This window comes from Poecilia formosa, unplaced genomic scaffold (assembly GCF_000485575.1).
Source record: "Poecilia formosa unplaced genomic scaffold, Poecilia_formosa-5.1.2 Scaffold94, whole genome shotgun sequence".
Classification (NCBI taxonomy): Eukaryota; Metazoa; Chordata; class Actinopteri; order Cyprinodontiformes; family Poeciliidae; genus Poecilia; species Poecilia formosa.
In genome coordinates, this window is record NW_006800033.1 from 1263882 (window position 1) to 1291292 (window position 27411).

The 27411-nt window shown below is 38.0% G+C and overlaps 2 protein-coding genes across 5 annotated transcripts in view; both read right to left on the bottom strand.

Annotated features, from left to right (window-relative positions):
* stat5a (signal transducer and activator of transcription 5a) overlaps positions 1-5103 on the bottom strand; it is a 58703-nt gene extending 53600 nt beyond the window's left edge. The window contains exon 1 of the mRNA XM_007558122.2: positions 4917-5103. The gene's annotated coding sequence lies outside the window, so the exon portion shown is untranslated. The remainder of the gene's footprint in view (positions 1-4916) is intronic.
* Positions 5104-8365: 3262 nt separating this feature from the next.
* LOC103142204 (signal transducer and activator of transcription 3-like) overlaps positions 8366-27411 on the bottom strand; it is a 30648-nt gene continuing 11602 nt past the window's right edge. The window contains exons 1-24 of one of the 4 annotated variants that reach the window (XM_007558132.2): positions 21676-21890; positions 18952-19093; positions 18171-18414; positions 17999-18091; positions 17245-17326; positions 17045-17145; positions 16756-16907; positions 16403-16561; positions 16230-16322; positions 16021-16080; positions 15882-15911; positions 15685-15778; positions 15549-15596; positions 15347-15430; positions 13819-13917; positions 13596-13731; positions 13453-13505; positions 13267-13361; positions 12969-13108; positions 12651-12872; positions 12509-12551; positions 10920-10979; positions 9381-9487; positions 8366-9255 (exon numbers count right to left, since the gene is read on the bottom strand). In XM_007558132.2, the coding sequence (XP_007558194.1) occupies positions 9215-9255; positions 9381-9487; positions 10920-10979; positions 12509-12551; positions 12651-12872; positions 12969-13108; positions 13267-13361; positions 13453-13505; positions 13596-13731; positions 13819-13917; positions 15347-15430; positions 15549-15596; positions 15685-15778; positions 15882-15911; positions 16021-16080; positions 16230-16322; positions 16403-16561; positions 16756-16907; positions 17045-17145; positions 17245-17326; positions 17999-18091; positions 18171-18414; positions 18952-19079 (2364 nt within the window). In that variant the 5' untranslated portion in view covers positions 19080-19093; positions 21676-21890 and the 3' untranslated portion in view covers positions 8366-9214. Of the gene's footprint in view, positions 9256-9380; positions 9488-10919; positions 10980-12508; positions 12552-12650; positions 12873-12968; positions 13109-13266; positions 13362-13452; positions 13506-13595; positions 13732-13818; positions 13918-15346; positions 15431-15548; positions 15597-15684; positions 15779-15881; positions 15912-16020; positions 16081-16229; positions 16323-16402; positions 16562-16755; positions 16908-17044; positions 17146-17244; positions 17327-17998; positions 18092-18170; positions 18415-18951; positions 19097-21675; positions 21891-27411 lie in introns of those variants that run through there. The other 3 variants (XM_007558129.2, XM_007558134.2, XM_007558130.2) reach the window with 3 other exon arrangements.

Genomic DNA, 27411 nt, shown 5'->3' on the forward strand with positions numbered 1-27411 from the left:
TTCTGTTTTTAACACAGTTAAATGTTGTTTTAAGATAAATGAGAATCAGCTAGAATTGATGTCAGCACTAGAGGCTTGACTCGCCAACAAATCTTTGATTAATGCAAAATTTATTAAAAGTATTTAAAGTTTTATAGTAGAACTAAAGAGGTTGGTGCTATATCAAACCAATGAATAAAAATATAAATTTACTTTCTGGTGCATCATTACATGACAAATGCACCGACTCAAAACTAGGCTAGTTGGTCACTTACACCAAGTCATGACCTGCAGTGTCATTGCATCTGGAGAGCAAAAGACAATGCAACTGCACACACTCACCACCTTTTGACACTGAGACGTGAATATTTCAAGTATCACGATGTACTTCTGTCCATTTCACTGTAAGGGAGTCTTTAGAAGCACAGGAGCCATAATTGCACCACTTTTCAACAACATTGACAGCTGAGTACTTTTTTTGTGCTTTTTCAAGTCTCACTCCTTTTTCTTGCGTTTGTTAAAGCGTCCACATTATTTCTTTCAGGGCACAGATGAAGCCACTCATTCATACAATTAATGCAGAGAGCTGACTCACAGCCTTAGGCTTTAATAAAATATTCAATAAGTTGTTCAGTGTTGCCCTCGTAATACGTTTAGAACAATTATTATGTTGGGAATCAACTTTAAATTGACCTAACATTATTTTTATGAGGTCAAAGATTTAAATAAAAATATCTGAGGCCTTCCAGAGTAAAACATCTCCTCTACCATAGCTCCTTATGAATTTTCTGACAATTTCTAATAAGTTTGTTTCCTCAGCTGTGCATGTGAAGATATTTCTTTATGGAACCACAAGGCAGAACATTAGAAATAAAAAAAAAATTGAAGAAGTGCCTCTCTTAAGTGTAGTTGGGGGAAAAAATGACTACATGAAGATTCTATAAAATTACAGATGAGATGTGTGTAAACATGAAACATTACAAGTTCAGATGCTGTCTACTCTGAGTCAAATGAGAGCAGACTTTTGTTTAGCATCCCCTTACACAGGAGTAAATCAAATCAAAGCAAGGTAGAAAAAAATTGTAGCAATAGTCATTTTAACAACAGCATTATCGTAGGGACCATAACTTCCCTACTCATCAACCCGCACCGGTGCTCAGTTCACCGCAGGGAACTTGGTGAAAATTAGGCAAAGGTAGTCACAGAAGGCGAACATCGAATTAAAGAGGAGACGCTGAGACAGGTGGGGAGGGGAGGGAGGAAACTTATACACAAGGTGACGATACTATGGAGAATTATTTGACTGATGGAAATCAAAGCGGAGTTTCATGCGGAGCCGGGCAGGGGTCACTGGACAGGAGTTTACACTGTGAATGCCAACAATCAGCAACCTTATTTGACAGATGGATCAGAGCACTCCTGCCTTAGACCAGACTGAAAGCTCTTGGTCACATGACCAGTGGATTAGTATTAACCCAACTGAAAGGGGGAGGAGGTTAGTGTGCATTGCACCACATGCTTCCTGATCACTTCCCTTTAAGTATGTTTCCCTTTCTGTTTCAGTCCGCAAAGGTCTTATTCTTGTTGATCTTATATTCTCTGGAACCAGTGAGGTTTTTTTTTTATATCCCTTGAACTTCTCACAGGAGACCTTTTGGGAGTGAGTCTGTCTATCATCCTCAAACAGCAGGTTGGAGGGCCAGGAAGCAGCAGATCCAGTCATTAATGATTCTGACACATGACTCATAGTTTAGTCAGATCAAGACCTCTGCTCTAATCTGCTAACTTCAGGTTACTCATAATCTCAAGGGAAAAAGAAGTGTATCTGTGACGTGATTCATGCAGCGCTAAAATGAACATATTTAGTCATGTTTAGTAGGAAAATATTCAACTGTATGACCCGAGCAGAGGCAAAATATTCAATAAATGAACAAGCGTGTTGCGGTGAACATCGCCACATAATGTGGCAATGATTTTCAACCTTTTCCAGTTGAACTTGTTCCAACATTTGTCTGGCAGAGAGAAGTTGAAAAAGTGAGAAACACTTAGAAACCAAAAGACATGCCATGCTGTGAACACCTATAACAACAAGCTTGTCCTTTTTTGCTGCCATTCCTTCTTCATTTGGATCTTGCTGTCAGGGACAAAATGTGCCAGTCAACTCAGGTCAGTCAGGCAAGCTATGTTCCCATATCAACCTTTTTTTTTGTTTTTTTTTTTTTGAGCGGAGACCAATGAAAACCCTACATCCCATTGCACTATGTACTGCAGCAAAAGGGGAAAACGGCGCTTGCCAACAGGGTTAAATGCTACTCAAGGCAGAGAACATCCTTTCCTAGAGAATGCAGTTAGTGAAATTGTCCATTAAGTGCAAGAGTAAATTAACCTCCCTGCCAACCAGGAAAAAAAAAATATTGTCCAATCACCTTTTTTTTTAAATCCCACAGTCTTTGTAAGGTAATAAAAGGTTTTATGCACTTACTTTGTCTCCTCCCTTAAAATGTGTTATTACTGATGAACGCCATTTTTATGAATTAGAAAAAGGTACGTACAAAAGTCCCACCCCTTCACATGTGGTATCATTGAAAAGCCCTAAATGTCCTCTCCAGATACCAAAATGAATTAATTCAGTAGAATGCAGGGAGTGGGAGATATTCAAGTTTAGAAATACAGAGGACAAAAATGAACTACTGGTAGACAATTATAAAGACAAAAGCACAATTAAAAAAAAAAAAAAGATCTATGATTGCTGTGATTTGCAACCCATCCAGATCACAATGAAATCAAACAGGTAGAAGAACTCAGCAGCCCAGTTGTATGTGCTTGATGCTATTTTTTTTTTTTTTTTTTTTTTTTTGCAAAAACAAATGAACCAAAACATATTCTCCCTGTGCTGACTAGAGTAATCAGAGGAAAACCCATTGTTAAAAAGGCAATAATTGAAAAGTGGGTTGAAAGAAGGAATGAAATATTTTTAATGACTTTTTACATGAATGCGCGGAGCAATGCCATCCTGACTGCAGCAATGCCGGAAAATATATTCATAGAGCCACAAAAAATATTTACAAATCTGGAAGAGGTTCTCTAAAGTAAAACAAGTGCACATGCTCTCTCAAAGAGCACAAGATTTGTTTTTTCTTTTTTATAAATGACAGTGAACTTCAAAGCCAGTGTGACATTTAAAATTATGTCTGTGAGCTGGCACCAGTGCCAAGGTCTGCATTCACTAGTTGCACTAAACAGCTTTGACAACCTGTTCTGTTTTGACTTTTACAAGAAATCCTTTCATACTTTTACAAACGCCACATTTTCAATTAAAAAGTGCAAACAGAGTTTGTGTCGCAACATCATGTTACTGGCAGTTAGATCTGAAATGATTTACGCAGCGACAACGGCACCAAGAGCTTTTGTTGCATCCGCCTTACACAGTTCGAAATGTCAATCATTGGCGTTATATTAATATATCAAGACTTGGTTTGAATATTGTATGATAAACTTGGGTCAAAACATTACTTTTTTCTTTTTTTTTAAATGACTCTTTGATACTGCCCACCAAAGAGTCCTTCAGCGAGACACACATATTTATATTTGTGTCTGTGTATGAATATTTGACAGTGCTGACAGGTAAACAGGACTCAATTGCACTTTGAGTTGTCAATATGACTAAAAGCATAAGTAAACGTGTTCATGACACAATGTATATTTTCCCAGCTCTGCTCTTTAAAGATTCACAAAGAGTCAGGCTATCATTTTCAGGTACTAGTCTGCAGTCCGCTGCTCAACAGGCAATTTGCTCACAGCTCACATGTAACTGAAGCCTACCTTTAAAACACACTTCAGTGTTCAGAGGTCCACTTGATTGCGTGACATGACCAGCTATGTTTTTGCAACATTAGATATTTCTAAATAACTCAAATAATCTTCTTCAAACAGAATAATGTGGAGTAACCCTCTTTCAATTAGCTTGGCAGTGACACGGCAACATGTGGAGGAGGGGAAGAACTGAGTTATTATGGAGAGAACTGAACTGTTTCACAGGCATGTCATTGGAAAAAAAATGTAACTTTAGGAAAATTAAGCTGTTTTGAAACACTAACTTTCCAAATATTTGGCATGCAACAGCTTAATAGTAAATATTAGCGTTCGTGATACAAGATTGAAACTTTATCTTCAGTTTGAATAAATTAAGCTGAACTATTACTTTAAAAAGCAACCTATTAATACAACAGGGTTGGACAAATAAAGTTACTTTTGAAGTGTGCCCTTGACGCCACTTTTTTTTCTTTTTTTTTTTGCCCGCTACACATGGAGGAGCTTTATGTTCATATTTCATCTTCAGACCTGACGTCCCCTATAATGGAGGCTGATCTGTTGGAGCTGTGAGGCTGGGTGAGGGGGGGAGTGGGGGGGGAAGGCTTGTCCGTTAATGAAAACTTTTGGATAAATATTAGAAAAATAAAGTATAAACACATAGTACAGTTACATCAGCATGTCAAAAGCTTCGAATCGTTTCTTTAAAAGACTACAGTGTTATCAATGTGATAGAAAATGTGCCAACTATGACAGAGTGATAGTAAACTCACTGGCTGCGCAGCCACACCGCCAGCCTGTGAGAATATTAGTGGGATTCGGCTCTCAGGAGAACCTGCCTGTTGATTCAGCGAGCACAGAGAACCAAAAGTGCCCCGTAAACAAACCCAAACACAGTCCGTACCACACGCACGGAGGCTGTTTCGCAGCGTCTCCAGATGGAGAAGCGCTGTCGCACCCGCAGTTTGTTTACAAAGCGCTGTCAGAATATCATTTCGCAACGAAGAGCGTCAAAAAAAAGAGAGAGGGAGAGAGAGAGGGGCACGAAGCGAGGACGTCTGTCTGCTCCTCAGATAAAACATAGAAGACGCGTTTAAATGGGACTCGAAAAAAACAGCAGCACTCACCTCTGTGGAGCGACGAAAGTTGTTTTCCTTTTTCATAAAATGAGGGGGAGAGTCTACAGCGAAGTGATCAGCCTCCGGCAGGAATTTCTCCGTTAGTCAGTTCCCAACAGTTCGCCGTACAGTTCACGGCTCTCTGTTTCTCTCTCTCTGTCAGACACACCGCCCACTTCCGGCGGTTCCTCTACGTCTGACGGTTTCTACGGATCGCTGATGACTGACTCTCGAGAAGTGGCGGCCTGATGTTAGTTATTAACCTAGGGTCAGCACATAATAAAACGGTCACTTATTATAAGATGGATACATTTTTAAAATGCGGTGAAATAAAACTGAGACGTGCTGAGGCGCTTCATTTGAGCGTAGTTTTTAAGCTAAGTCTTATACAACACATTACAAAATTTTAAGCTCAATAAATGTGAAATTGTAAAACTTGTGCTGTTATTAAACGGTGCACCACCACCAAATAAATAAATAATTAATTATATTAATAATGATAATAAAATAAGAATTATAATGATATATTTTCTAATGTACTAAACTAAAAGACACAAATAACAAAGATATCCAGTAGCCTACTTTCAAAACTCTCATACCTGAGAGATAGTGTACGGAGGCGCCCCCTGGTGTTAACCTTTAGTTTATCACTAAATCGTTAAATGAACGCAATTGCCACTTTTATAATTGTGTTTCCTGCCTTTCTATGTATTAATATGTAATTATTTTGTTTTTAATTAGTTTTCATTTGTTTTAGTAAATACCCAGAGGGACCAATTAATGTCTTGGTGGAAGAGTAATCAACTGGAGCTGTGTTTGTTTTTTTAATCAATATTTTATTTTATTTATTTATTTATTTTGGCAAATTAGAGACAGGCATAGCAGAAGAGAAAATCTAAAAACAGAAGACACAAATTAAAGTTTTTGAACAAAATTAATTGGACTACAATACTCAGAAAACAGAAGCAGACAGAAGGCCACAACTAATATTTGTTAAGGGATAAACAAGTCTGTTCAATTTAGTAGCGTGATTTCTTTCTTTTATCCTTTATTTTGCTTTCATTGTGTGCATGAAACCTGAAAACAAGTAGACTGAATCAGGCAGATCTTCATTAGTTGGCCATTTTCAACTCACAGCTTTTTGGAAGCTCCTTTATATTTTTTATTTTTCATTTGTAATGAACTGCGTGATTATTAGTCATTTTTAGAGATCTATCAAAAGAAATAGCAAAAAATTGTTTTCATGACTACATGTAACCCAAACAACAGAGCTAAATTTTCAGCTTTGTTTGAAGCTGCCACCTTTCATGCAGCTAAAAATTTATTTACTGAGCAAAACCCTCAACAAAAGGAATCAAAAGAAAGTCTCATTTAAAAAGTACCATTGACAGAAATCCACAAAAATACCAAAAGTTGAAGAAACATAAAAATTAAAAGACCTTTTAAATTGAGATAATAAAAAAGTTTCTAAATGGAATCTTGATATACAATATGCATTTCTGTCAACATTAGAGAGAACATTTAGGTGGTCGATTTGGTCATATTGTTGACCTTAACTACTTTGGATTTAGCTTGCATGTGACAACAACATATGGTACAGACATAGTTTCTTTAAGATTTTCCAGACCTGGCCTTGAAAAAAAAAAAAAAAAAAAAAAGTTTGTTTCTGCTGACTGTATCTACTGTAACAAAAGTCATCAAAATTACATCATCTTCTGAGTTAAAAGTGATCTTGTTCAGTGGCAGTCATCCTCTCTCTGTCAGACACACAAACCCCCAGCACAGCTGCAGCCTCATTCTTCACTTTGATTGGCTGCGGACCAAAACTGAAAGGTGACAGTTGCTGCTTCCTAAGGCAGCTGAGTCAGCAGCTGCTGACGGTAATAGCTGTGCATCTCAACACCCCCTTCGCCTCCTCGCAGCAGTCCATTTTTACTTCCTATATCCAAAACAAGACGCGCATTAGCCGAAGCGAGGTGGTGCTGCAGAGAAAAGCAGAGGATCCGTGACAGAGAAGCCGACTTCTTCCTGTTTGTTTACCAGTTTCACCTCAGTGCTCGTGTTTTCATAATGGGACTCATGGGTATACCAGGCCCGAAGCTGCTGATCGCATCATTTCTGTGCTAAAGATGCAGATAAAGAGGTGCTGCATTTACACACACACACACACACACGCACACACACAACTGGGAGTTTCCAGTGAGGGAAGTCCACCGAAAGGGTGAGATTTATCATCAAAGCTCGAGAGAAACTCTCAAGGGGAAAGCAGGAAGAACAGTGACAGCTCATTTCAAAGGTGATTGAAATGAGCTGCCATTAATATGGGTTACTGTGTGTTTGATCTTCAGAGGCCGTAGCCTGAAGCAAGAGTTTCAAGGAGTAAAGCAGTTTCAGTACAATGAATATGCAGCTTATTCCAAATTGAAGGTCAGTCTAAAATATTTATATATGTCAAGTATAACTATTTATGCAGCTGTAGATATCAATATGCTTAGAGAACTTTTGGCCATGCAGAACCAAATAAGATCAAATAAACACTTTTACAGTTTGGCAGTACAAATATACTGCCAATAAATATACTATAATATACTTTAAAATGTTTTGTTGCAGGAACCTTCTCTATATACAATGTCTTTCAAGAACAACCACACAAACATACAGCAGGACAGAAACATGTGGGGGAGGGGCACAGGTGTGTCATCTTGGCTGTGATCTGAATTCACACTCGGACAAAAGTGCTCCTCTCCTTCAGCTGAAGGTTCAGGGTTAACTGGTACTTGGAAAAAGTTCGGAATTTATTTAACAATGACAAGACAATTAATTTAATCGAAAGAACAGCAAGACCAGAGGGTGATGCTGCCAACACCATGTTTTACTCTGGGTATGGCGTTCTTTTGCTGACACACAGTACAATCCACGGTACTGTGCGTCAGCAAAAGAACGCCTGCTCTGCAAGGAGAAACAGCCGGACATTCTGCACATCTTAAACATCTGGTTTTCTTGATTCAAGCTGGCAAATTTCTGTCCCTACTTTTAACGCTAAAAGCCTCTGTAGTTATTGCATTTCATATTTGTAAATATCAAAAACTACACAAAAAGTTTGGAAGACAAAAACTGATACCGATTACTAAAATGACTACTGATTAGGCTTGATGTGGCAAATTAACAAAATCTGACTTTGTAGTAAAACTCCTCAAAAACATACATGTTTGTGAGCTTTATTATTTAAATAAAGCCTGGAAAATAGTAAAAGTATGTTCTACTTTTACTGCAAGATCCATGTGTAAGATCCCTGCACTAAGCATGATCATCAAAACAGCAGGAAAATAAAGGGCCCTATTTTAGCAACACAAAAGCAAACAAAGAAATAAAAAAAAGAACTGAGTCAGTTTTTCTCTTTTAATAATAACCAAGTTGACATGTATGGGGAAAGAAAATGATCACACAGCTCACAATATGCATTGTGTGAAACATATTTAATTGGTAATAAATGATACATTTCATGATTGATCAGTACAACAAAAATAAAATGTTGATTTTTAAATGCCAGCCCAATTAACATGATCACATCTTACAGCATTTTAGTGGAAAAGCTGTGCCCTATTTAAAATACACATTTTACACAACAATATAAGAGAAAAAAAGAGCTCACAGAAATAACCTCCAATTGGCAGAAATGTTTTTTGTCCTTTTTTTCTCTTCACCATTATAAAAATCTGAGATCCCCTTAAGAAATGTCAGAAATATTTCATTTTGTTGGAAAAAACCCCCCAAACAAACTGGTGTAGCCAAGGAGAAGCCAATTTGCCACAACTCACTGAAAGGTCATTTTAAAAACGTAAAACAAAAAGAAGCATTTTTCAGCACAACTTAAAAGCATCATATAGCTTATATAAAAACTTATGTCATACATCTACCAATCCACAAAACCATAAAACTGTTAAAATGTCAATAAACAGACAGTATTCTCAAAAAAACTACATTTCCCTATGTTTGCATGTTTTTAGATAGTTTAACAAAAACAAGGAAGGAAAATTGTTGCCTAAAAACAATATGTTCACAAAGAATGACCCAAATGTATAGGCAGTTTTTTTTTTGTTCTTTTTTTAAACCGTAGTTTAAAATAATAAAAACAAATCTTTTAAGTTGATGGCGAGTAATTTTACACAGGAAACAAGAAAATCTATACAGGCAGAAAGTGTTTACAGAGAGAGAGAAATAAGTCATTCGTTGAGCCTCACACAAGGTCAAATCCCAACAAGAGGAAAAAACAAAAAAAACAAAAACAAAGACGGTGATATTTTCTTTTACATAGGAGATGATACATCCATGTTCAGAGTAATTGAATCTAGAAAAAGAAGGGGGGAAAAAACACAAGCAATTAATGCTGCTGTAATGGTATTTATTAAATAAAGCTGGAGAGGAGAACCCAGTCAGAACAAAACAGATGTGTGAGAGGAGATTGCAACTCACCCAAATGCCCTTGGTTCGCTTCTGCTTCGCTGGGGATCAGGGAGTCCAGGGAGTCCAGGGTGTGAGGCGACATGAGGAACAGGTCACTGGTGTTTCCAGAGTTTGTGCTGTAAAAACATACACACACAAACAGAAAAAAAAGAGACTGCATAACGGTGCAAAGCAAAACTTATTCTTATCAAACATGCCTATGCCTTTTTTAGATTTGTTATGCTTACATCGTCATCATCCCACTTTACCACAAGTAGCCTACAACAACTGAACAGTTCTAATGAGTAAATTAGTCATCATACATCACCGGTCCGTTATTAATATAGTAAATAATCTGATTTTTGGGTCAGTAAGCAGTTCAAGTGCACAAAATTCCTGTGTTCAGCTGCAGACAGATAGGCAGACATGTCATCGCTGGTTGCAGCTGGACCCGAAGTATCCAGAGAATAATTTGGAATGATACAAATTTCAGCTGGAAGAACAGGCTGCAGATGGACCTATTGTATTTTTTTAGGGCAAGATTTTCACCTACAGTTTAAAATCTGCTTAAAATGGAAAATATTAGGGTCAATATAAAGTACTTGTTATTTATTAAACATGTTTTTTAAAAAGTTACAGTAAAAACTAGGCACACCCATTCAAAAACACAGCTGTATTTAGCCGCTTCCTTTGACAAAAAAAGGAAATTGAACACTAGCAATTGTTGAGAAGAGAATTTTTTTTTCTAAAGCAAAAAAAAAAAAAAAAAAAGAGTAGAAAATAATTCACCACAAAAAATGTAGGACCTTGTATATTTTTCTTTTGATGCGAGACGTTTCAGAGACATGAATTACAGATTCCTTTCCTACATAAATCGGACACATTTCATTCAATAAAGTATTGTGTCTTTAGTTTATTGTTGAGCAGGCTATGTTATTATATATATTAAATAATATATATTTTTGCATTTCAATTAAAGAAAAAAAAACATTTTGTAGTCTGTCAGTATATTCAACTTGATTTGGACTCCACTTGCTTGTTGTATCAAGAATTGCAAAACAAAATGCAAAAAAGGAAAACACTGAATGGATGAATTCATTTAAACATTTCTTTAGCAAATGGCAGCAGTGTGTATTCAGTAATTTCAATCAATCTTTTTTTTAAATAAGCCAAAGGGCAGTTTATTTCCATAGTTCCTTCTTTGGCTTCCCCTTCTCATTTGATTAAAAAGAAATGATGGTGAAAAAAATCTTTAAACGTAATACCACTATCTGGAATTGGTACGTCCTTCTCCCCAACAATGACACTCACCAGTGACTGGCATTAAATGGAGGGCAATGATAAAACAGCTGAGCATGAACAAAAGCACTGATGAATGGTAAAGGACATGCTGTTCTATAATCAATTGCGTTAGTGCAAAACGAGGACTGTGACGTCTGTGAGATGGACATAAAAACGGACGTTGTGCAGATGTGATCAATGGACTGATCTCTGAAGCACATCTGTCAAACAAATAAAAAGGTCATGTACACACATCTCTACATGCGACCTCCCCCCCATGAGGCCTACCCTGGGAATCCGTTCCCAAGCAGCTCACTGTCTTGCAAGTCCATGAACACGGAGGGGCACCTACGGAGACAGGTCAGGATCTGACTGAGAAAACCTCAAAACCCACGGGCAAGCTATCAAACCTACAACATGGCTTAAGGCCTGCATCGCCATCAGCTGTCGTCCTCGTTATTTGCCTTTCTCACTTATTTTTACTCTACAGTGTGTCATTTTCAGTAGTGATCAGTTCTAAACACCAACTACTGTTCAAAATGTGCAGTTCCATTAAATTTGTTTGATTCAAGAATGTGTGATCTTTGCTTTTATTTATAATATTAGAACAATACTTTGTCATTACAGCTGGAAGTTCTTAAGTGTTGCACCTTCCTGCTCAAACAGTTAAGTGACTTTATAAGAAACCAAAAAAAAAAAGTCACAGATGCTGCATTACAGGCATGCATTCTTTGACAGTTTCTAACTTGAATCTTTAAATGTTTACAACACCTTGCTAATGCATTTATGCTCCTGGAACTTTTACACAATGTGTCACGTTTCCATTTCAAACTTCAATATACGTTATTGAGATTTTGTGTGACAAACACAAAGGTAGCACATAACTGAAACAGTACGTGGTTTTAAACATTGTTTTTAATCTAAAAATACAAAAAGCAGGGTATGAATTTGTATTCAGACTCTTTAAATAAAGGAGTCCTTGACAAAAACCCATCGCAACCAATAGCCTAAAATGAACCAATATATTTAATATAGAAAATCCACCTGTGTGTAACAGGGAAGTTTGTTAAAGAGCATTAGTGAACGAACATCATCATGACGACCAAAAAAAAAACCAAAAACAAAAAAAAAAAACAGCAGACCGGCCAGGAAGAAAGTCGAGATGTTGAAAAAGAAAAATCCCAAACCTTGAACACTTCACGGAAAATTCATTGCAACATCATTCAAACTCGGAAAGACTGTTGCATAACAGCAACCCTAACAAGACACGGCTGCCTGCCTGAACCGGCTGGCTGGGGAAAGGAGAGCGGTAAACATGTGGAAGAAGGTTCTCTGACGACTGTGTGCACATAACAATAAAACCACCATCTCTAACATCAACAGGGAACCTGGTCAGAGTTGATGGGAAAATGGAGAGAGCTAAATATAGGCCAATTACAGAACAAAACCTGTTAGAGCCTCTAAAAGACCAGGGCAGAGGTTCAGCTTCCAGCTGGATACAATGTCACTGTAAAAACACAACCAGAGCTACAACAGAATCTGACTAATGATGAGCTATTTTGTAGAGATAAATTAGGAAAAAAAAATAAAAAATTCCTAGTTTAGCAAAGCTGGTAGAGTCAAACAACAAAACGCCTGCAGTGGGAAGTCAATGAACAAAGTATTGCCTCAGGCGGACTGAAATGCTGTTTGTTTTCCTCATCTGACAATTATGTGCTACTTGTGTGGGTCTGAGGTTTGTGGCTGTGACAAAATGTGAAAAGATTCAACAGGTATCAATACTTTTGACATAGAAGAAAACATCCACATTGAGTATTGACACTTCTGGGATGGGAGGCCCTGAATATTACAGCCTAAAGTTAAGTATGAATACTTACGGGGTCACACAGATGAACTTTGTCTTCAAATAAGGCTGGATAGCTGAAAGAGAAAAGATACATTACACACAATACTGAGCACGTGAGCTCCAAACCAAACGGACAGCGTTAAAAGCACGTAGCAAACGCGGCGGTGACTTACTGCTCGTCGAGTCTCCCGCCGGCTCGGGCTCATGAGCTGCCTCTGGTCTGCAGTATTTCCCAAAAGCCTCCTCTTTGGGGATTTCAGGATAGAGATAAACAAGCGGCGACACCAGGATATTGGTGGCATCCATGATTTTGTAGCTCATGATGATGTCTGCAAACGACATGCTGCTCAGCTGCTGCTTGGTGTACGGCTCTACGGACTGGATCTGGGTCTTTCCTACAAAGAACAAACAACAATAAAACAGTAAGACAACATGGTCTGATCTTCCTAAAGACATTACACAAACAGCACTGAGGCTTTAAAAGGACTCACCTCCGATGTCTTTCTCTACCCATGTAAATGTGATGCCGCCCTCTTTGCTGCTCTCGCTGAAGCGCAGCAGAAATGTGCCAGGAGGCTTCGGACTCAGAATGGCTCTCTCCCGCTCCTTGCTGATAAAACCCATGATGTATCTGTAAGCAGAGAAGCAACATGTCAAACTAATAACTAGTTCAATCTACTTTAAGATGGTATTGCATGTCTGAACGGGTTTTACACCATAACAGGAAGTGAACAAGCAGTTCCAGACACGGCCAGGAGACTCGAGTCTAAACAAAGGGCGACTTCTCACCCTTCGTTCCACAGAGCGAGGATGTACTTCTTCACCAGGTCAATGATATTGTCCAGCCACACCCAGAAGGAGAAGCCCTTGCCAGCCATGTTTTCCTGTACAAGAGGAAGGAAAAAAATTATTCATACACAGCGAAACAATGTGAAGAAGGCAGACTGATCTTTTTATAGTGGTCAAGTGTTGTACCTTGCAGAACTTGGCCCATGTTATTTGGCATCCAGAATAGTTTACACAAGGCCCTGTATTAAAAAAAAAAAAAAAGAAACAAAGAGTATAAGTATGAAGGCACACTTAAGATTATCAGAGACCTGATAGGCTTATTGTTTTACCAAGTAATTTCTCAGCCAGCGTGGTCAGCTGCTCGATGGTCAGGCCTCTCTTAGTGGTCGAGGAGAACTGCCAGCTCAACACCTCAGCCACCTGGTCCCAGGTTCCCACCGGAGGCTTGGTGAAAAAGTTCACGTTCTGTGGAAGAACAAAGGAGGCAACAGCTTAACAAATGTCTGCTACCTGCATAGATCAGACCCTTTCCACAAGAGGGTGCTGTCTCACCTTTGGGTGATTAGTGAGCATGTTGTACCACAGGATGGAAGCCCAGGCGTTGGGCATCTGGCAGATGTTGGAAATGACGACCACCGGCAGAGAATGAGTCTGCAAATACAGGCAGCTTTATGATCAGTTTTATTTTGCAAACAAAAAAATAAAAGTCATTTAAATTACCCTCTTGTTAAAGCTTATACTCTTATAATATTTACAGAAAAACAGACAGAAATAAGTCCCTTTCTTCACACTAACATTTCCCCCAACAGAGACTCCCTGCGTGTGCACCGCTCATCCAGAGGCAAACTGAAAAACAGATTTTATAACGATGGCTCTTCTCAGATTATCACTACACAATAAACACGCAAAACGACAAAACCCTCCGTTACGGATCACTCTGACCTTTCACATCAAGCAAGTCGATACCCTGAGATCGCAGGGTGTGTGCTTTTATAGAATTCAACTGGGATTGTCAAACAAAAGTGGGCTGGATTAAAACCTGCAAGATTCACCTGAGTAATAAGATATGCGAGATCTCTGTCGCAATCTTCCTGCAGTCCTAATGCATTCGCTATGCAGCGTCCTCAATGTTATTTTCTGTATTAGTTTCTGCTGATCAACATATTGTAAGATGAGACAGACAGTAGAAGATGTAGTGTCTCTGCTCTGCAATGCGTCTGTGGACCACGCAGCTGATGTTGTCTGCGCACTGAATCCAGTTTTATCCCTTGTAGTTTGTAGTAGTTACAGATTATAATACTGGTAGGTTGATTTCACCAGTCCATGCCATTTTATCTTGAGGCACAAAGAGCATAATAACAGGAGTAATGCATGATCTAAAAAGGGCCAAGTACTTTCAAAAGTGAAGATGTTTTAATGTAGACTGCATTAGGAGGATTACCTATTACCATTTTCTGAGTTAGAAATCTCAGTAATCATGTAGCCATTTTTTAAGTGTTTTTTTAAGTCTGTAAAGGTCTTTCTTTATCCTACTTCTATAATACTTCAAACAAGCCCTAAAGACATTAGTGAGTCAAATAGTAAACTGTGTCAAAAAATAAAAATAAAAAAATAAATAAAAATTGCCCATCACTGCCTTAGCCGTGCTCAAGATCTTCTGAATCGCAGAGGAAATGTTGACATTCCCACAACTCCCAAGACATTACAGCCTTTTCACTTGGAACACCACAGACCTACAGAATCTGATTTTCTTTCTCAATAGTAGGAAAGAATACATGCATTAAACAAAACAACATGAAATGGTATCATCCGAGTCTTAAGGGCACTACTATACTCGTCTTTAATTTCCACCATTCTAGATTTTCTATGTGATTTTCTGGAACCAAAAACTGAATGTTTCACCTGAACTCAATTCACAAAATAATCACTATAACAAGTTGCACGAATAGCTGTCACAAAAGTATGAACAAAAGTTCTGGTACGATTTTGCAGATTACTCTGTTTTCTTGCAATGAACTTCAGGTCAGGCATTTAATCTTATTGTTAGCTCAAGATTTTTAAACAAAGTTGATTTACTCACCTCCAGATCTATCTTTAGACCCTGGTGATAGACCTCTGTCTCAAAAGTGATAAGATGGAGTTCCTCTGTTACAATGAGGGATGCCTAGAAAAAAAATATATATATTTAGATCCGTAAATATGCGAAAAAATAATAAAACAAAATTTGAATTGTTTCAACTACATACATAAAAAACAGAGTAATTTTGTTAAATGAGTCTTACATCGCTGTTGGTCCGGCCACCGTTGCCACACCTCTGTTCTCGTAGAGTCTGCAAAGCGCAGCATGTCAGGTCTCCACGGCAGATAATTTTCCAATCTATTCATTACATTTAAGAGAAGTTGGCTTTCTCAACTTACCAAGTGTTTAAACTCTGCTGAAAGGCTGCCATTGTTGGATTCCTCCATGTTCATGACTTTTGTGTTGGTACCGAGGATGTTAAACTTTCGAGATCTGATAGGAACAAACCAAAACGGGTAACCAAGCGTCCTCTGTAGCAGAGTGAACACACAGAGCTCAACTGCTCAGGTTTAAAGTGGTGTTCTTAAAAGCTTACCCTCTAATTGCAGCAACGTCCCCAGATTCTCTGAAAAATAAAATAGTGCAACCTTTATTTTTGCAACGGTCCTTCAATAAAAATAGTGGCATGCAATAAAGGGAGAATACATTTTCAATGAGTAACCGAAAGAACTCACTTGTCAATGCAAACTTTAATCTTGAGTTGGTAATTGAGTTCAGGAAACTTGACAAGCAACCTTGAAAAATCAAAGCAAAAAAAGAGATGAGAAGAGAATCATTATGTTGAGCGGTGAATGATTTTCTTTATAAGCAATCTATAAAATGGTGTCACACACAACATGCGACAGAAATGAGGTTTTGTTTTTGACAGAGAACAGAATCTTACCTGACTTTTGTTGTGAACTGCACTCCTGTTTTGATGACCAGCGGTCTGTCTGGATGCATGGGCATACAAGGCTGTCTTTCAACCACAAAAGCGCTAAAAAGCGAAGAAAGTTTCATAAAAAAAACCATGCAACACCATTTATCCAGCAAACTAAGAAGAGACAAAATAACTACCTCTTCATGAGGTTTCTGAACAGATCCACGATCTTCTCCTCCAATGCTGGCCGGTGCTGAATGATGGGGTCTCCTTTGTAGGACACTTTCTGTTGAAGTTCCTCGAGTTTCTTAATCTGCTGACGGATCTGGAGCTGGGACTCAGCCAAGGATGTGATCCTGATTAGGAAATTTGTTGACGTCAAGCGTTTTATGGGGCAAATACGGATGGTTGCATTGTACATCACTTAACATTTTTAAGATAAAGAGGTTGAGGCTGCCATCTAAACACAATTAGCTTGACTGATTTATTTTTACTTATGTCTGAGGACTTTTCTAGGAATAACACTGCATGTCTTATTAAAATTGGGTACCATGTCTCAAGGCGGTCGAGGCAAATGTTGGGTGGGCCTCCAATGCAGGCAATTTGCTGTCTTCTCTTCCAGTCTGCCAGTTCCTCATCAGTCAGATTCTTCTGGACATAATCCATGGCTGTCAAAAGGCCTCCCATCTCTGTCACGATTTGCTATAAAATTCACAGAGCGCACATCAAACAAGGATTTAAACAGATACTAACAACAATCTGTAATCCAGATTAGTAATTGCTGAATTAGACACCCCCCCCTGCAGGCTGAAAACATTCCCGATTTAAATTCTGCTTACCCTCCTGAGCTGGTCCAGGGCGCTAAGCATTTGCTCAAGTTGAGCCATCTTTTGCCTCGTGGCAGCCGCCTGGCTGTTTCCATTGAGGTCCTGGGACAACTCTGAAGACACGGCGAACACACGGTCCATCAGATAAACGGCTAGATGTATGCAGACCAACCAACAGCTCTATTAAAGCTGAGTGGCATTCAAAAACATACCTCCTTGGCTTTTCAAGGTTTTGTAGTTAAAGTCAAAATCATCTTGCAGGTTTTCAAGCATCTTCATCTTCTGTTCCATGTCCTGTAGAAAAATAGAAGTTAATTTTCTAATACACAGATCATAAAAAGGTAAAGACAACTTTATCAATGACTATTTAAAAAAAAAACTAAATAAATAAGGGTGTTGTCACGCCACGGAAGTCTGGGCTACTCTGTTCCAATGGGTGAAGAATGTTGAAAAACTTCACACTTCATTAGTTCGTTTCACTTTTACATTGCATTTTTGAAAGTGAACCAAACTGGTTAGACCGTGACATACAGCTGTTCGTTTGGTTCTACAACAAAAACCTGCCTTGTGTGAGCAGCAAGCAAGAATGGCAGCAAGATATTAGAGAGAGCAGAAATGTTTCTGTGGTTAGAAAAAATGTCATTTAGCACATCTGAAATGTAAACCTTTAACGAAAGAAATGATTTGTAGATATTTTGTTCAACAATCTTCCTTGGAAAATAAAGTGCTACATTTGCTTGCCATAACCAAGGGAGTGTACTATCGAGAAACGATTTCAAAGTGCTCACATATGGTCATAAAATCATACGCACAAGTGTCATCACTTCTTCCCTTTGAAAGCATGTTTGCTTCCTCAACAATTCAATTCCAAACGAACAGAGACTCGCATGTTCCAGCAGACAAGTTCGCTTAGTTTGAGCTAAAGAAAACCCATCAACGCAACGTCTAGTGTGAAAGCTCCTTCACCTGCACACGCTTTCTGATGTCTTGAAGATTGTGCTCCAGGATTTGCTGCTTCTCTGTTACTACTGTTCCAGTGGGATGGGCTGCTTGGCCATCCTGCCAGACATTTGAATTTGTTATAGCTTCCTTTTCATATAAAACCATCAAATCTAAAGTTGGGTAAAGAATTGCGTACCTGCGTAGTCGAGGTGGCGGTCTGCAACAGCCTTTGTTCCTCCCACAAGCAGCGGGCAACAATGCGGGCAATTTCCATCGGCTTCTCCAGATATTTACTTTGCAGATGCTGCTTAATCCTGCGCAGGTTATGCTGGTAGAGTACGTTATTCTCCTGCAGGAAGCGGCTGTACTGCTGGTCTATTTCCCCTAGCAGGTTGTGGAACACCAGCGTGGCATGGGATTCTTTGTTGGCAGCGTAAGCCCTTGTTGGAGGGGGGGAAAAAAAAGTAATAGTAAAAAATAAGAACATAGAGATGCTTCCTAAAAAAAAAAAAAAAAAAAAAAAAAAAAAGATCACATCTCAACCACTTCCAATCAAACATGAACAGTCTTTTTATAGACATAAGCAGCATTAAAACACAAATTTCATATATTTTGTTTGAATTACTTTTCAAAAAAATGACAAAAAAGGCTATGACAACATATACACTTAGAATTTACTTTTTTTTTACTATACTGTTTCAGTAGTTCTATATTCACTTGTATTTTTTTTGTATATATAGGGTTTTTTTACATTTTATATTTGTTATATTGGTTCTATTCTGTGTCTGTAACAATGTCCTGTAACAATGCAAATTTCCCCACTGCGGGATTAATAAAGGAATATCTTATCTTATAAAATAATGATTCAATTCTAGTAAAGGGAGACAGCATTATAAAAGCACTTTACTGTAATGCGTTTTATCAGTAAAACCAAAAATAAAAGTAGAGTAAACCGAAACATTTGAGAAATTTCTCACCAGTCCTGACTCTCAATCCATGGGGCCAGGAATTGCCGCAGCTCCATTGGGAAGCTGTCGCTGTAAAGGTGGTAGAGTTGCTCCAGATACCTGGTCTCCAGCTGCTGTAACTGGTTCCATTGGGCCATCCTGACACACGCTGCTTCTAATTCACACACACACACACACACACAAAGCGGAGCAACAATGATAAAACCGGACAGCCAAAGCAATCCACTTCCCTGACGAGAAACAAGAACATCATTTGAAACAAAACCTGCCACACAGCTTCGACAGAACACCTCTCCGATTTATCGACAGGAAATGGCTAAATACCGCGTTTGCTCTGAAAACGTAGACAGGCCGACTTGGGGCCTCCTTTTCAGCACAGTCACTTCCTGTGCTCTGAAAAGCAGAGCTTCCAAGAAGAAATATAAGCTGTCTTAATCAGCTGTTCCCTCTTCAAGCACAGAAGAGTTAAAGATCTCACACCAAGGATTTACCCCAACTCTGCTTTCTGGAAACGACGTAAAACCGCACTTCCTTTTCTCAGCCGTCTGAAAATGTCACATCGTATGGACTTGAAACTATAAAAATCAGTTTTCTTTTCCCTGATAAAGGGTCATATTAAATAGCTGGTTTCATTTCTTTCTACTGGAGAAAGTGCAACTTAAGCCAAGTTGTGTCATCAATTGTCGAGCACCTGCAGACAAAGGCGAGTGGTATACATGTGATCTATTTAGCAGGTTCAACGGGGCTTCTAGTTTCACCAGAAACAAGCCACACTTTTCCCTGGGGGAACACCAGAGATTCAAAAGAGACAACAAAACAGGGTCTCCTATAGCACACAAAAGAAATATAAAAGCAAAAGCATTTGATCGGTGCTTAATGTTACCTTAAGATTCACAAATAAAAATGTTTTTCAGTTGCACTAGACAAATTTGTCATGAATCAATTTAGCAGGATGCGCCTTGGGGAGATCAAGATTACTGAAGATGTGATCCTTAGTCACTGGTGACACTGTCGTAATGTTAGTGCAACAATTCTAAATAATGAGTAGTTCACAGTGATATCAATATCATTTAGGTGTGATTGTACCATGACATTATCTCTATAAGGATTAGGGTTAGAGCCATCATTATCTGCACCTTTAGAGAAATAAAAGTTAATTAGATTCTACAGGTCTTTAGGCTTTAATCTAGTTTGCCATCTTGTGTCTGAATAACCAACGAAAGCATAACTTGCGGGTTTCTCATTAGTATGCCTGGAACCAAAGAACCTCCAAGAACAGATATTCTCAGATATGCATGGGGTTTTTTTTCTCCTCTCTTGTTCTCTCCTCCAAGCAAGCTGTTTGGCTCCCAATCATGACCTCTGTTCCTCTTTCACCGACAAATACGAAAAGATACTTCACACTTGATGTGATATTCTAGGCAAGTGAAACCCCTGAGAGCATCACTTTAAATAACCTTTATCTTATTACAAAAACAACAAAAGTTCTTAAACCTTCAGAAATTGCAAACAGAATCCCCACCAAGTATGATTTTTATTTCTTACCCCAGATTAACCTCTTCGCATTAGATGATCCACACACTGTTTTTTTTTTTTCTGTTTTCATTATTGTTATTGAAAACAATAATGAAAACAGAATGTCTTTTAGGAATCCAGAGACATATGTGAAGGGTCAACTAATAGATACACAACTCAGCGTACAGTCAACAAAGAGAAAGACAGAGGAAAAATGCTGTCACCGTTTCATTATTTCCAGGCGTTTTTAAGATATGAACAGTCTGGGTCAAAAGGTGAAAGCACACAAAATTCTATGGCAAACTGATGCATGAATGAAAACCCCATGGGTCTGAACAGGGTCAAACACATTACCAATGACAGACAATTCTAAAATTAGATTTTCATTAATCAACATGAATCAGCAAAACTAAAGTCAGCTGTTTTTTTGTCTGGCTGCCCAATACCAGTTAACACCCTGCCTCTTACCGGTAAAAGCACAATGTGATTCCTTAAGCCATATCAGTGATATTCCAGGAAGTACTTCCTTGAACGAAAGACAACAGTAACCATGCCAAGTTTTTCTTTTTCACATAAACACCTGAGAGATGAAAGGGGTGTTATTTTTTAGACATCCATTCTTTATATATTTGAATTATTTTGAGGAAGAAAAAAAAACATCCTCTTTCGACTTTAGTCTGTGTGAAGGTATAGAGATTAAAAATGACTAAATGATATTTGATACTGTGGCCTATAGATGGGATGTAAATGGGCGTGGCAAATCAAGGTAAACGGCATAGTGAGCTGAGCTTAACGGGGTCCAAATCTCATTCTTGGTGAGGACTTAATTTTCAGGCCTAACCATTGAAATATGGATGTTGATAAGTAGGCAATCCAAAAGACGTGTGAAAAGATCGAAAATAAAACAACACGTGTAAAGCTGGGTGTTTTGATTTTAAGATTGGTGGGTTTAAAAGACCAAGTTGTCACTCAGGAATGATTGGGGCAACACATTAATAACTTATGTAACACTGCGGATACAGAGGTTTCTCCACACCGAATATCTGATGACCTAGTTGCTCTGCAGTAGTTTAGCAGGGTTGTAACAGAACTAAGCAATGGATTACTAATTACCTGGGATATAACCACTAAAAAGAAGATTTTGCTTTCCAAAACGAATTACTTTTTTTAAGAAAAAAAAAAACAACAAAATGCAGAAGTCGAATTACGGTCTCTTACCTCAGTCTTTGTCACTTCTATGGAAAGTTTCCCGGACGAAAACAGTTAACTTTCAACAAAGTAAACTGACAATAGCAGTCAGTTGAATATATATATGTAAAAAAATAAACCGAACTGGCATAAGCGAGAGTTGGCGCTTACAAAAAGATTACAACCATCGCTTTTCTCTCCCCAACACGAGAAACTCTTCACCGACGCAACTCCTAAGCGCCCAACCCATCGAGCAGGTTGCAATCACTCCAGCCAAACATATTACAGTTTCGTCATTACTGACAGCTAGACGCACCAATAGTGGGGAGTAACTTGTGTTGCAACCAATAAGAATTCCGTTTTTGCGGGAAAAGAGGCGGGACTTAATAGCTGTTAGGTTGAGGTTGCTATGTTTACTGCTGTCGCAACTGAGCTCTTCCATCAAAGTCACCCTCCCGGCTTGTAGACCATATTTAGCGCGAAACATTCGGCTGTTCCGGAGGGAGGCAGAGTCACTAAACGGAACAGCCAGTCTGGAAGTCATCTGAGTTACTGGCAATGCTGTCGTCATCAAGGTTAATAACAAAAGTGCTTTCTCTATTGACCTCAGAGAGTAAAAATTAATTAACAGAATTGATAATACGTCTTAACAGTTCGCTGATTGAATAAACAATTAAACTGATATACAATTGGACAATTTGACAGCTTAAATGGTGTTAAGAAAATAAAGGAGCAGACTGGTAATTATTAAGGTCTTTTTTATATTGGTGTTTTTAATGCATTTAAACAGAAAAGAAGCTAGCAAGCATGAATCAAAAACACACCCTATGTTGTATCTATAAATAGCCACACTTTGCTGCATTAGGGACTTTAATAATGCCAGACCACCTTACCAGTTGTGGCAAAAGCATTATATCTTCACAATCCCAATGTCAAGTCACTTAAGACTTGTTTAGTCAAACATCAACTAGAAAATTATATTAAAAAAAAAAAATCAAATTTCACAACAATATCACTTTTTCGTGCTTATTTTGCTCATATCAGAAACATGCACCCATTGTGTGCATTCTCTCTGTTTTCTTCCCTGTTCAGTGGCTAGAGAGCACTCTCCTTAATTGCATTTCCCCATCCATTGATTATTTCAATGATGCTTCTTGCCACATGGGCATGTGCATCTATAACAGACCAAGGTCAGACATGTCTGCAGGGAGGGAAAATAGAAGCACTCCTCGTGTTCCTGTCTGGTTCCTTGTGTGATTTCCATTCATGATCTAATATGGCAGTTGTTGAACACTGTCATTGTCCATTGGCATCAAGTCATGAACATATTGCAATTACAGCAGCACCCTTTCATCCTACTTTGCCCTTTCTTCCTGTCAAAAAATGATAGCTATATTTTAAGATTTATGTGCAGATAGCTTTTCCCATCTGAGCAGACATTCTTTTCATTATTCAGTGGATCTGCACATTATTACAGTTGGTGTCTGAAAAAGATTTTAGCAGGATATTGTTGCAATGTTCTGACATTAACTGCAGTCGCATGTCTTATATAAGGCTCAATGACGTGCTGACTTTATTCAGCTTCATTTAGAATGGTAGATAAATGTTAACATCCATAGTTAGTCATTAATCTAACTCTCATTGTTTCTTCAGACCATTTTCTTTCTGTCTGCAATTTCAGAAAGGGGACCTTCAAATGTACTGAGATGAGTTATGACCATGGAGACAGCTGTTTTTCTTTCTTTGTGCAGATGTGGGCTCAGTGAACCTTTGTGAGTTCATATCTACATATCTACACAATAAACACCACACGAATGGATGAAACCATAAAGATTTGACCACATAGGTTTTACAAAACATTGGAAACTTCACTTTAAGTGATTTACTTACATAGAGCAAGCAAGGATGCACAGTAGAGCTTGTAAAGTTACAATTCTTTTTTATTGTTTCAGACAATCTCAGAAAATAATCATGATTGCGCATGCTACCGAGTTCTGAACAGTCTATCAACAAAGCACAGCATAAAATCAAATACAGCACATTGCTCAATGGCTGAATACAATAACAGTTTTGCTTACAGTATGGTCCTACATTCAATTGATATATATTTTTTAAAAAGTCCCATTGTTCCAAAATACTTATCATTTATTACAAATCTATTGACGGTCATTTTAAACATTTTTCACAGTTCAGTTTTAATAACACTGTTTGAGAAACTAGAGATTTCTCTGCTTTGATGAACAATACATGGTATTTATTATAAAAGTGTTAGTTAATAGTCTGCTTCTGCACTCTGCCCTATTTAACTTACTTCTTCTAAAAGAACACATTCTTTGTTTCTCACATTCTCATTACATTATTTAATGTTAATAAGTATCTCATCATCAGTCATAATATTATATCACATTTCCAGTCTAGCTTTAGAAAAACACGCAGTACAACTTCAGCAAGTCTCAGTATCAATAACTTTTTGCATTCGACATATTAAGCAATAAAAAAAACTGTGCAGCCCTTTTCATTTACCTTTTAACGCTTTTGACACTGTAGATCATGTACTGTTAAAGCAAAAAATAATAATGGTGTTAGGTCTGACAGAACAGGTGGGAGGGTGGTTCAAAAATTATCTTTTCAAAATTACTCAATGTGAAAGCTAAAGATATTGCTTCTCACTTCTTTGTTGTGGGCTCGCACTGAGTGGAGGCAAAAATCATTCAAGTACTTCATTTTATTTTGATCTAATACTTTACATAAAACAAAAAATCACAAATCTAAAATCAAATGTTTTGATTGAAAGTTATTTGACTACACAGTTGAATATGTCATTTGACTTTTTTTTCTGTTTATATTTTGATGATAGAAAAAAGTCAAATGACATATTCAACAGTGTAGTCATATATTTTGATGATCAGTGATGTTTTATCATTTGTAAAATTGTATATGTGATGTCTTTTGGTGCTGTTTTTGTCCAGGTCACCTTTGTAAATAATGTTTTAAATCCCAATGGATCTTTCCTGGTCAATATTAGTAATAGTGATATAATCGCTGCCTGTCAACATTTTTTCTGTGCCTACACAGCATGAATGGCATGCTGGACAAGCTTTTCCTTCATCTGTCCAACATGAGGAAGTTCATTCTGCAAGAAAACCTTTTTAGGATGTGCAATGCTGTAATTTCTTCAGTTTCTTTCTTTTTAGTCACACTTAGACATTTCAAATCATCAAAAATTAATGATAAAAAATAAAAATAAAGTTGTTGCCTTGGCTGCAGTGACTTTCATTGACTGGCAATGATGCATTACATTAGATCGGTGTGCAACAATTTTGAACTTTACCTGAGAACTATTCAAATATAAAAGCCTGTGGACTCGATGGACTTGCTGGTGTGCTTTGGATCTTTGTTCTGCTGCATGACACAATCATTGTTGAACTAAAGGTCATGAACTGACAGCTGAACATTCTCCCTCAGGAGTTTCTGCTGGCAGAATTAATGTTTCCATCAATTACACGTCCTCCGTGTCTTGAAGTGGCAAAGTAGACCCAGACCAATATGCTATGACCACCATGTTTGACCGTTGGTATGATTACCATTTAAAAGTTATTCTTTTATCTCACAGAGATTCAGAGTATTTTTCCAAAAATTGTGGGACAAGATTTTATTTTCGGCAAATTTGTGATGATTCTTTGTGTCCTTGTAAGCAGTGATTTTGACCTTGAGCCTCTCTCATGGCCAGCATTTTTGCCAAGTTTCTCTTATTGTAGAATCTTGAACCTTAACTAAGGCACTAGGATCAACTGAGCTATTTTAGCCCACTTTAAGGAGCCACACAGGTCAAGTTTAAGTATATTGATTATACAGGTCATGCAGTAATCAGTCTTGAGTGTGGTTAGTGAAATTGAACTCAGTTTTCCAAAAATGTGTTTAGTGAGTCAATATTTAATTTGCGATTTCACTAGGGTGGCAATTTCATTTTGATACAGGGCCAGTTTCAAAATTTAGATATCTTTGTTGCTTTAATAAATGAAATGGTTTGAAAATGTTCACAGTTATTTTAGATTATGTTTATTATTATTATTAATTTCATATGCTTATGTTTTTGTCTAGGTTAGCTTTGATTTCCCAGTTGCCCTGTTTGTGTATTATTCCTCCTTGCTCCCTTGTGCCATTCTCTCTCTCTCTCTCTCTTTCTCTGTCTCTCCCGTCATACCTGCCGCCTATTAGTTAATCAGTCTCAGCTTATTACTCCAGTATTTTCTCTCTCTGTATTTAAAAACCTCTTCTCCTGTTATACTCCGTTTCTTCATATATTCTGGTCCCTGCTTGTTCCTGCTCTCTCTCCTGGTGTTCTCTTGTATTTCATTAAATCTCACCATTTTTCATCTGCATTTGGGTCCAATAAACGCAAAAACTTCATGACAGAAACATCTAAATGTATCAATAAAGCAAAAGACAGACGAAATGCATAAAAGGGAAAATATAAATACTTTTTTTAAACACAACTGTAACTTACCAGAACAATGGGACAGCTCGTCCAGGGGAATCCCAAATCATTCTCAGGACAACTAAGAAGCTGGAGTCCCCTCCAGTGGATCCTGGGTCTTCCTCGGGGAGTTTCTCTGGGTCTTATTTTGGGTCTCCTGCTGATGGGACATTCCCAGAAGGAGAGCGCAGACACCTTGTGAAAGAAATTCATTTTGGTCTCTTGTATCTGTCATCTTGTTCTTTCAATCACTATCCAGAGTTTAAAACCATAGATGAGGGTAGGAACGTAGGAGAAGTGGTAAATCGAGTGCTTCACCTTTTGGCTCAGCTCAGCATTAGTCCAGATTCTGCACCAATCTGTCTACTGACCCTTTTTTTTTGCACTTTTCTTTGCTTATTTGTGAACAAGACCCCTAGATACTTAAATACCTCTTGGAGCAGGACCTTTTGTGTAACCCAAAGAGGACACTTAGACATCCTTTTCTGGTTCAAGACTGTAGTCTTGGACTTATTGATTCTCCCAGCCACTTTGCCCTTGGCTACAAACTGATCCAGTGGAAGCTGTAGATCAGGGTTTGATGAAGCCAACAGTATGGTGATGTTGACCTTAGGATTAATTTTGTTCCTAACACCTCAACACTTTGGCTGTGCCCAGAAACTCTGTCCATAGATGTTACAAACAGAACTGAAGACAGTTAGCGACTTTGGTGGGTTCTCTCCAATTTACTTCCTGCAAAGTGAATCAAGGTTTGACACCAGCCATATATGAACACTATGTTTTGAAAAAAATATATAATCCCTATTTTTTTAGACTAAATGTTTTACAAATCAAAAACTTTAAAGATCTGTAATAGTGTCGAATGATTCAGTTTCAGAATTAACCAGTCTGCACAGTGTTGTGCTGATCTTTACATAAAATGGTTCTACTGCCAAGAAAGACTTTTGTTTTTTCACAAATAGATTGATAAATATGTGTAATTTTTAACTGGAGATGGTAAAATCTCCAGTTAAATCCAGAGTCCATTAAAAAAACACATCAATAGCACTTTTATTTAGTTCCAATTAGAATGACCACTTTCCAATTTCAGCAGCATTAGCAACCCCGCCCCCCAAAAATTTTTTTTCTTGTTTATACACCTCAGAGAAACTACCAATCCTACTGACAAAGCATACAAATATACAATAGAAAACATGTTCAGGGTGCAAATGTCAAATTATTTATTAATTTTTTTGGCCTCGGGTTGCCCCCAGGCTGTTCGGCACTTGGGTACAAAGTCACATCACCCA